At 31.6% G+C, this 10,658-nt stretch overlaps 1 protein-coding gene across 2 annotated transcripts in view; it reads right to left on the minus strand.

Moving 5' to 3' along the window:
- LOC106685066 (testis-specific serine/threonine-protein kinase 4) overlaps positions 1–10,658 on the minus strand; it is a 50,911-nt gene that overhangs the window by 15,340 nt on the left and 24,913 nt on the right. Inside the window, exons 6-7 of one of the 2 annotated variants that reach the window (XM_067045763.1) lie at positions 9,885–10,022; positions 4,699–4,809 (exon numbers count right to left, since the gene is read on the minus strand). In XM_067045763.1, coding sequence (XP_066901864.1) covers positions 4,699–4,809; positions 9,885–10,022 — 249 coding nt within the window. The remainder of the gene's footprint in view (positions 1–4,698; positions 4,810–9,884; positions 10,023–10,658) is intronic. The other variant, XM_067045764.1, reaches the window with a different exon arrangement.

Genomic DNA, 10,658 nt, shown 5'->3' on the forward strand with positions numbered 1-10,658 from the left:
GAAATGTTGCTTTTTAAAAAGCTATATCTCGAAAACTATTTAACGTAAATAACTCTATTAGGGCTCATATTTTGGCAAATTCACTCTTATTTAGACGTTCTCTTTTAGGTTTTCTTGTGTTGTTCCTACTTTTTAAGATACAGAGCTCGGAATGAAAAATAATTTTTTTTTAACGCTTTGAAACACCCGCTATTTTTTTATTTCCTCTTCCTATATTTGGCAGACTCATCAATTTTGACTATTAATTATACATAGTTTTCATTAAAGTAATCGAAAATTGGGGTGAGATAACGGCCTTTTTATCTCCTCCTGGGAAAGTACACCTTACAATATTTACTTTGCTGGTCTCTGGGAGGCTCATAATCTCTTAAAATAACCCGTTAGCTTCTAAGAAGATTTATTTCCACATTTGGAAGTTCTCAGGTTCTGTCAGTGCACCAATCTGATGTATTTCATTAAAGCTGTTGAGATCCATTTTAATTTTACTGTTTGCACTTAAATTTTTTTACTTTACGAAGCATTTGAACGTAAACAAACACTACTGAACTGTTTTCACTGTCTCACTGCAAATTTTAATATTGCGAACTGCCTGTTTTGAACGCGGCACAAATAAAATGTTTTTACTGTTATTACTGTTTTATTAGTTACGGTTAAATAACAAAAAACGTTATTACTGTAGTGAGAACAAAGAACACAAGTACATAACAAAGACTACACAACAAACTAGACAAAGAGTAACTGGCCGTTGCCAATCGATATATTGACAGTTTGCCACAGAGTATAAAATAAAAATGAATTTTTTTCATCACACTTTAACAGTTATAGTATAATAATTCAAGACAATGTAATTTCTGAGATAAGTAGAAGACAGATATGCTTAATCAATATCAGGGCACTTTATGTTGCCTTTAAAATATTAGGAAATTGTTCATTATTCAAATCAATTGGTCCCATATCTCAAAAACTACACCGTTAAAGAAGAACTATGACTGCTTTGATAATAAATTGAACATATTTTAATAACATACTTTAATATTAGAACATATTAATATAAGAACATACTTTAATATAAGAACATATTAATATAAGAATATAAGAACATACTTTAATTTTTATTAAATTCAATATTTTTAAAGAAATGACCAAAATACGTACAGTTTTTACCACGTCTATCTCCCAAACCCGACGTGCGAATCCTTGAGTGTTTTTTGCATGCAATGTACTGTTGGCACTAGATAATATTTGTCTCTATGTGTCGGATTTAAGTAATTCGATTTTTACCATCATTTTGAATTTATATAAAGTCGGGATCGGAGGTCTCATTTTCTGATGTCCCCCCCCCCTTGCCGCGGACACCGGAAGACCCCGTAGACGCCGCGACTGCAATGCCGCCCCAGCTTATGCACTATGCATGCTAGGACCTGACCTACCCCTACCATCACGCCAGGGTCCAGGATACATTGGCCAGCCTCTGAGAGAAAAGGATGTCTTTTCAGACACCAGACGAATATTCATGGTCTTCACCGTTTCGCCCACCGCACACCTGGACTAGGGAAGCGGCCATGAGACGGGAAGTGACCGCGATAGCGAAACTTCCAACAGCCACTCAGATAAGCCAATAGAATCTATGAGACCCCTATGCTGTGTTTTTATATAATTATAGATAAATAATTTAGACTAACACATTAACCCTTATTGCCCCTCCAGGGATTAACACTTTGAAACTTGAGAGAAAATATATATGCATGTTGTGGTCAGAAAAGTCTCACAATTTTCAGCCCCCCCCCCTTTTTCCATAATAATTTATTATCATCGTAAAATACACTCGGGATACCTGAAGAATAGCACGAGCAGGTCCCGATGTAAACACTTTGCATACCTTGGAAACTATATGATTCACAAAAGCAATTATACAACTTTAGTGGAAAATTAACCGTACTTCAATTTTTTTACGAATAAATCGTTCAATAAAACCTTTAGTTATAAAAATTAACTAAGCATATTTTTTTCAACCTATCCACTTAGCACTACCCTTGAACCCGACGTACAAATCCATGGACCTCGTGTTCTAATACTATGAAATAATATTAGAGAGGTCCTTTTTTTAAAGGAGGAACGTTGCACATTTTTGTTTTTTATTCGAATTTCTTAAAGTAAAACTCGGTAAAAGTCGGTTGCTACATAAAATAAATTTATTGACTGAAATGACTATTGACAAAATTATTATTAATTAAAGAATTCAAGCAACTTTCGTACAGCTTATTATTATAAATATATATCAAGCGTACACATTATACTAAAGCACATCTCCTACTTGAAAACACTAAAAAAATAGAATACACTTTCAGTGAAAAAAAGAAGACAAATTTAATGCCAATGTAATAATTTATCTTAAATCTATTTTATCCAAGCAAAAAGGTATGACCAAGTTTCCATCGTAACATCTGACTCGCAATTTTATGGCTGCGTTTGCATTAAATATGAAATAAACATTCTCGTCATTTATTTGAACAAAAATATATGAACATAAATTACTTCTCTTTTTCTCTCAATAGGGGACTAAAAACACAAATCCCGAATAAACAAAAATTTTTTGTTCGTTTGAACGGCAAGTTTGAATTTTTACTCAAATAATTTTCACCATTATTTAACTTACCACAATGTAGTTATAATAATTATACTCTACTCTATTATAATTTGAACTAATTAGAAATTAGAAATAGCTTACTCTAAAGTATTTTCCTCTATCACAATAATTAATTAATTATTAATTGATATTATTAATATTAATTTTAATTGAAATTTAAAAAAAGTATCGGAAAATCATGTAGGCCAGGCATTTGTATTTTTTTCATTGTGAAAAATGATGAATGAAAAGGTGAATACGAAGTTGTGGTTTGTGTCTTAATTTTGTTTTCTCGAAAAAAAAAAATATATTAAAAATAAAATTAATAAATTTTTTTTCTCGATTTTTCTTCCTTATTTTTCTGAAATATCAACCAATAATTTGTTTTTAATTTGTAATATTACATTCATTATATTTTTAGACAATATTAATACGGATGATAGAGCATATCCACAACATATCCATTTACAAATATACAAATTAAATTACAACAAAATATGAAATAAAAGAGAAGGGAAAAAAAATAATTAAATTTTTTTTTTAACTTAAAGTTAAATAATATCTTAAACACAATCATTCCTATTTATAATATTTTCATTCAGAATGGGCAACTCCGAACCGAACTCTCCCCCCCCCCACTTGTGAAGGAAATGGCCGAACTCAAGATGATCTCTAACTCAACTGCGTCACTGGTATTAAAAGCCAGTAGAGAATGGAAGAGGGCGCTAGCTGCTGACGCGCAGGACTTCAACCAATAGAAAGTAAACAAGAGTAAAATCCCAATATGTTTGGACTATGTAATTGATTTCATCCCAGACATAGTTAACATGTCTGTACATGTAACATTATAACAGTATTAATTTAATTTATGTTTATAAAAAATGCAGCTTTATTACAGTTGGTAAAAATTAAAGTGAAAATTTGTGCCACTGAAAACCATAAATTGTCAGGGGTTCAGTACTTTATAAGGAAGTACTGTTTCTTGAACAAGAAGGGCAAGATTTCTACATGATCACTCTCAACCACCAGATTTTTGTTGGACCCTGGAGGGTTCTCGAATCCACAGAGTCGACTCAACCTAAGTTGAACCTGTAGTCGACCTACAGTAACAGTATAAATAATTATCTACCACTATTGCTAGTTGAAATTGAAATTGATTATTAATAATTGAAATTAATGTCTTTAGCTTTATTATTTTAATATTCTAATATTTGTTATATAGGAGAATTTGTTCATAAAATGAAATAAGGGTTGTAAAATAGAAGGGAAAGAAAAAAAGGAATAAATTGAAAAGCTTGTATTTAGTTTGTAGACTGGTATTAATTGTAAAAGAATACTGTGGAAAAAAAAAATGTTATCATTCTATTATATTATATCATATAAAAATATGTATTTATATATGTCCGATCAGGGATTGATCAGTATGCTGTGTAATGTGGCAACCCGATGTATTTGGGCAGCATGAATGAATAAATTTCTTTCTCTCTCCCTACAATTAAAATTTTAGTAGGCATCACTAAAAAATCATTCTATCTTAGTAATTATTGTTATTGATGTTTTAAATATTTTATTTTAAAATGTGAATTAATTCTAGCAATTTAGTTTCAAGATAATGATGACTTCATTATATATTTTAGGACAAATTCTCGTGTTGTTTTTGGCTTGAAATATTTTTGTTAAACTATTTTCAATTATTTAGATTCTACTATAATGAAATATTAACATGTCACTAATGTATATATTTAAAAAAATGCATGAATATGATGGTAAAATAATTAAATATAGGATCCAGGGTTATTTTCTGAAAACAAATAATGAATGATAAAAATAAAATACTCATTTTTTAATTTTTTTTATGGTATTTTGTTTCTTATAAAATACAATTACATATTGATATTTTAATAACTTTACCTTATTCTGTAAAATTAAAATAATCTAGTGAGTAAAATTAAACCAAATACAACAGGCATCTACAGAAGACACGCGACTACTGTGTTAACAATAATTGTTATTTTATGTAATTATATTTTTTTTTAGTAATTAAATATAATAAATTATATAATTTATCTCACATGTCCCACAATCATAACAGCCGAGGTTTCTGGTATGCAGTGATTGAGTACTGTGGTAGTGGCTTCATTCACAGTAGTTGGCTTCACTCCAGGCAACCATGTGAACCTTTTCTAAAACAAACATTAGAAATAATATTTAATAAAGTAATAAATACAAATAAATTTTAATATAAAATATATGGGCCATTCTACTAAAATATACAAATTTATGTCCCAATGAGATCATACATTAATGTGAAATTGTCAATATTTCAATTCCATCCATTGGTCAATAGATAACAGATGGCAGAAAAAAATGTATATATTTTTTCCATTTACAACTTTATTTTTTTCCATTACCTAATAAAAGGTCTTAATTATTTGTTTTTAGGATAGATTGCGCTATTAATGGTATAGAAAAAAGTTCTGATCTATATTCTACCTGCCCCATAGATAGCAACCTGTTCCCCTCACATTTTTTGAAATTTGTGTCCAACACTTTGTAAATCTTTATTTCATTATCATTCATGGCTAGCAGCATTGTAGCATATTCCCGCCAAAACGAGGATTATCTATTTCACAAAACTTCTAGCTCTAGTCGCCTCGTGAGTAAGTTTTTGTGAGAGTGATCAGTGAGTGTCATTTTACCACCTATTCATTTCACAGATAGTGATATTTCCTGAAAAGGATTCACGTTATGCTACAGTTAATTTGTGTGTGTTTAAGGGAGTTAGATAATTTATAAATGATGTTGATAGACAGTGCTTACGATTCACCCGATCATAAAATACCCGTTCAGCGCCTTAAAATTCCCGTTTTACCCAACAAGTACCCGTCACTTTACCCGTACTTGGAGAATCATTATAACTATAACTGTGTGCTGGTTACAGTCATGATTGTACTTTCTGCTAGCTCTGGCGTGATATTTGATAGTTTAAATAATACCAATGGAGCAACTGTCACGTTAACTATCACATGTATACGCCTTAACAATGAAATATCTTGCAGTTTCTGTTATTGCGGAAAAAGTACTAGTCATTGCCATGGTGAAGCTATTTGAGAGCTAAAATCATGACAGCATTCACTGCCGTGTAGGTTATATAATAATAATCTTTATTTATTCTGGGATTAATCCCTTTAGAATAATTTACAGGCGTCAAAATTAGGCTTTAGGGCCTTAGAGTAAATTACAAAATAGAGATGAAATTACAAGATGTCATAAAATAAAATAATACAATGAATTTAAAAATACACAAATAAACAACCAAAATTAACAGAATATATAAAATAATGATAAAACAAATAAAATAAAACCACTTGTCATATCATAAAGCATAAGATGGTTTCTGATAGTAAATAAAAAGAAAAAAAATATATAAATAATCAAATACAATTAAACTAAAAAGTAATAAATGAAACGATATAATTTCTGCTAGTGTACATATTTGCAATTATAAACGAAAATCTAAGACAGAAAATATATAAAGCTTTTTTGAAACTTTCAATTGCTATTCTTCCGGAATTGAGTGGATAGAAAGTAGTCGAACATATGGGATTTGAAGATTGAAAGGGTGTTAGAACTACGAATAAAGGAGGGAATAGAATTCCATAGGGAAAAGGAGCGGATGAGGAAAGATCTGCCAAAGGCTGCGGTTCGATGGGCAGTTACATATAAATCTGAAGGCCGTGAGCGGGTATTGCGAGAATGCACTGAGGACTTAAATTGAAGGGTATCTGAGATGTACGATGGACGGCGGTATTTGATAGCTTGATAGAGAAAGGAAGCAAAGAAATATTTACGACGGAAGAAGAGGTTAAGCCACTTCAACTCTTCATAAAATCGGGTGACAGAGGCGGACCCCAAAAATGAATCGTACAAAGCAATTATTTAACCGTTAATAGTTCTGGTATTTGGCGTGATCCTTTATAATACAAGCAACGTCATTTGACTAACATTCGCATTAACTCTTATTTGTAAACACCTTGACTGCGAACTGAGAGAAATTTGGAGAGAAGATCCTGGGTCTGGCGTTGAGGCCTGAAAGCTGCCATTTTCTCTTCTAAGTCTTTCTCCACTAGCTCTCTCAGCCTCTTTTCTAATATTGAGGTATAGAGCTTGTACAAAACCTGGGATAGACAGGTAGGTCTGTAGTTCTCACATTCATTATGATCGCTTTTTTTTTGTGGACCGGGACAATTATGTACTCCCATTCCTTAGGGATAGCTTTTTCAGTAAGTAACTTCTGAAAAAGGCACTGCAATGCTTTCAATAATTGTGTTCCACCATATTTGATGAATTCAGGAACGATGTCGTCTCTTCCGGCTCCATTCCCTGGTTTTAATCACTTCACTGCTGCTTCCACCTCTTCCTCCCATATTACCTCATCATATTCTCCCCTTATACTTCCTCTAATCATTCGCTCCTCGGCATCTCCAGAAAAAACCTCCCTGTAGTAGTGTCCTTTCTAAAATACCCTGGTCCCTGGTAAACAATCTGCCTCTCTCGTCCTTTACATTTCGTATTGGTTTACTTGGCTTTCCTTTCATTGCTTTAATTTTTTTCTAGAAAACTTTAGTGTTTTCATGATAATTACTTTGCAGATTTCGGCAAAATCTCTCCTAGCTCTTTATTTTTGCCACCCTCACTGCTAGCTTGGATTCATTTCTCCTTCTAACATACAGCTCCCAATTGGACTCTATCTTGTGCTTATGGTATTCCTTCCATACTACCTTAATTTTTTTTTCTTGAATAAAAAACAAAAGTGTTCTGAATCATACTTTGTTTACGCATGTAAACATTTTATTTTTGGAAGATTGAAAATTTTTATTTATTTATTTTTCTGCTATGTAAACATATTGCACAGTAAATAACAGTGATATCAATCTACTTATTTTAATTGTATAAATTATTCAGTAATACAATGTAAGATATTTTCTAAATATGAATATTCAATTGTTTTTAATAACGAATTAATAGCGAAGCAGTTTTATAACAAAACACTATCTGCAGCGTCATATATGAATTTAAAAAACACTCGATTTATGGTTACTACCAGCTTACGAGAGGACTGCTATCTACAACTAATACTTTGCTATCAACCTACGGATGTCATCTACACGGCCTTTCTCCTCAACTTAAGTTCAGATAGACATTATTATCCATTTTTATCCAGCTGACGTAATTAATTTACTATCAACCATAAGTATTTTATTGTGTGTTAAAGAAGACCTCTCCTTTGTTTTGTATTGTTTATATTAATTAATTTCTTATATTTTCTTTATTATTTTGTTTGTTATAAAACTCTATTATTTCATTTACGTTTACTAACACTACTAAGCCAATATACAGGGTTGTAAAATAAGTTCGTAGCATTTTTCAATATTTCAATTTAATCCTCTCCGTGTTTATAAAATCATTTTTACTTGGTCAATAATTTTTACATATTCTAAAAAATCTAAAAAAAAATTAGTTAAGGTGCTTTTATTCATCAGTTTCAACAGAGGTTCCTCATCTTTAAGCGGTATTTTACTTGCTCAAAATGGAAGCGAAAAAAAATCATATTCGTCATTTAATGATTTTTTAATTCCGAAAAGGAAAATTCGCTGCACAGACGGTTAACAAAATTTGCAGTGTGTATGGCGATGAGGTCTTAGGAGGAAGGACTGTCCATAAGTGATTTGTTCGGTTCAGAACCAGAAATTTGGCTTGGAAGACGCAAAGCGCTCGGGTCGTCCTTTAACGGTTCATGATAACCAAATTCAAGTATTGGTCACAGACAAGCCTCACTTTACGACACGGGATATCGCAGAAATGCTTAAAATATCTCATGCAAGTGTGAATCATTTAGGGGCTGAAATCGCAAAGGCATAGTTTTCCATCACCATAACGCCCGTTCTCACGTGTCTTAGCAGATCCGGCAGAAATTATTGGAGTTGGCTGCAATGTGATCCAACACCCACCCTATTCACCAGACCATGCCCTAACAGATATTCACTTATCTCGGGCCCTTCAAAAGTCTCTTAACGGGAAACCCTTTAATTCGCTCGGTTACTGCAAAACGCACATAGAGGAGTTCAATTCTGAGAAGTTCTGGGAGGACGGAATTAAAAAATCACCTGAAAGATGGAAACATGTAATAGATCAAAATGGGTCCTATATAATTCATTCAAAATATTTACAAGAATCTGAAATATTAATTGAAATCACCAGTAAAAAACGCTACGAACTTATTTTACAACCCGATATATACCTTATTTATACTATTAATTATAATGTATATATTTTTCTTTTTGTGCATTAATTTAATAAATTTACAGAATTTTATATTCCTATAATTTTCCATCTTTCAATTAGGGCTAGCCCAAAACAAGCAGACCCTGGCATTTAAAATTTCTTTAGACGTTGGATTCCGTTCACAATATATTTTTTAAATACTTTTGTACAAAAATATAAAAAATATTTAGCATTTATTGAATTATGAATATTTTCTATCTCCATAGTAAATAGTACTCCATAGTACTCTATATCTTCCTTATTTCGATGGAGTCAGTAATGATCTTAAGGTTTCTTTAAAAATTAATTGTATGAATGTTTATTTTTTATATCATTAACAGCCTACCTAGGAGAAATCATAACCATGAAATTTGTATGAAATAAGACCATTGCCCATATAATAAATATAATATCTAAGAAGTATTAGATATATTTTATGAAATATATATGCAATTCTGTCAGCCCGCTTGTAATGCATCCCCAAGTGGTGATTTACAAAAATTGGATGCATTTTTGGATGTTAAATGCTTCCCTAACCCTGTTACATACACAACTCATTTCTATAGCTTCTCTTGCCAATCCCTTGTCCAATATTGCTGGCTGTATCACCGTAATCCTCCCAAAGAGATTTCACAGGGAATATATCAATATTTTGAATTGGTCAGTGCACTTCTTTCAATCACTCTTCCCTGAGATATGAAAACGAAAATTGATCCACTAATGGTTTTGTCCATTTCGATTACCGTTTTAGAGGAGCTTTGCATAGTTTGAAATCCAAGTTTCATTTAAATTTCGTTATGGATGCACACAGTAAATTGTTGACCAATACATCTGGACTATATGAACTATGAGTACGTTAGTTTTTACTGAATTTAATGAATAATAAACACAAACGTATATTATATATTGTAAGGAATATTACAATAAAGCCTACCGGATAATTGTTTTCAACATAATAACCATATGTGGATAAATTCTGAGAATTCATTTCTTCCTGTAATGTATTCACTCGACTCTGGAGAGTTCGCAAACGGGCTTGGATCTCGTCGATCCTTTTGATTTGGGGTAAAACCTTGGAGAAAAAAAAAGGACAAAAGAAGACAGGACGAAAAGGATAACTTAAAATATGGACTTTCTCTATTTTATATATCTTAATGGCAAATACTGTATTTGATGGTCAAAATATAATATTTTCTTTTCCTCTCGCCGTGAAAGTAGGATTTAACCACACAAAAATTGATCTATGATTTCAAAAGACCTGAAATTTTTCACACTTTGTTTTCGTTAGCTGTCTTAATGTAATCTCTATTACTTAATATTTCTTTTGACGCTTATTGAATTGTCTTAGAGCAGAGCCGTGATGTCCACCGGCCAAGAGCAAAGAAGGCTCAAAATTAATCATGGAAAATTCCCCCCCCCCTTTTTTTTTAGATTGGTACAATTTATCAGGGAATAAAATTCGACGTTAATGGAAGAAATATTTCGGGTTATTAAAAATTAAGTAGATAAATTGATTGCAAACATATTTTTATGACTCCTTGAAATTCCAACACTGAATAATTGAGGTTTACCTTTTCTATCATAATAGTAGTATTATTATATTAAAATAATAATTTTACAAATGAATTATGAATAGCAACTAAAACCAGAAACAACTGTTCTTATATTTAAAACAATCCTCAGGCCACTGCTGATGTACGGCTGTGAA

Source organism: Halyomorpha halys, unplaced genomic scaffold (genome assembly GCF_000696795.3).
Source record: "Halyomorpha halys isolate HHAL.00 unplaced genomic scaffold, Hhal_1.1 Scaffold31.1, whole genome shotgun sequence".
Taxonomy (NCBI): Eukaryota; Metazoa; Arthropoda; class Insecta; order Hemiptera; family Pentatomidae; genus Halyomorpha; species Halyomorpha halys.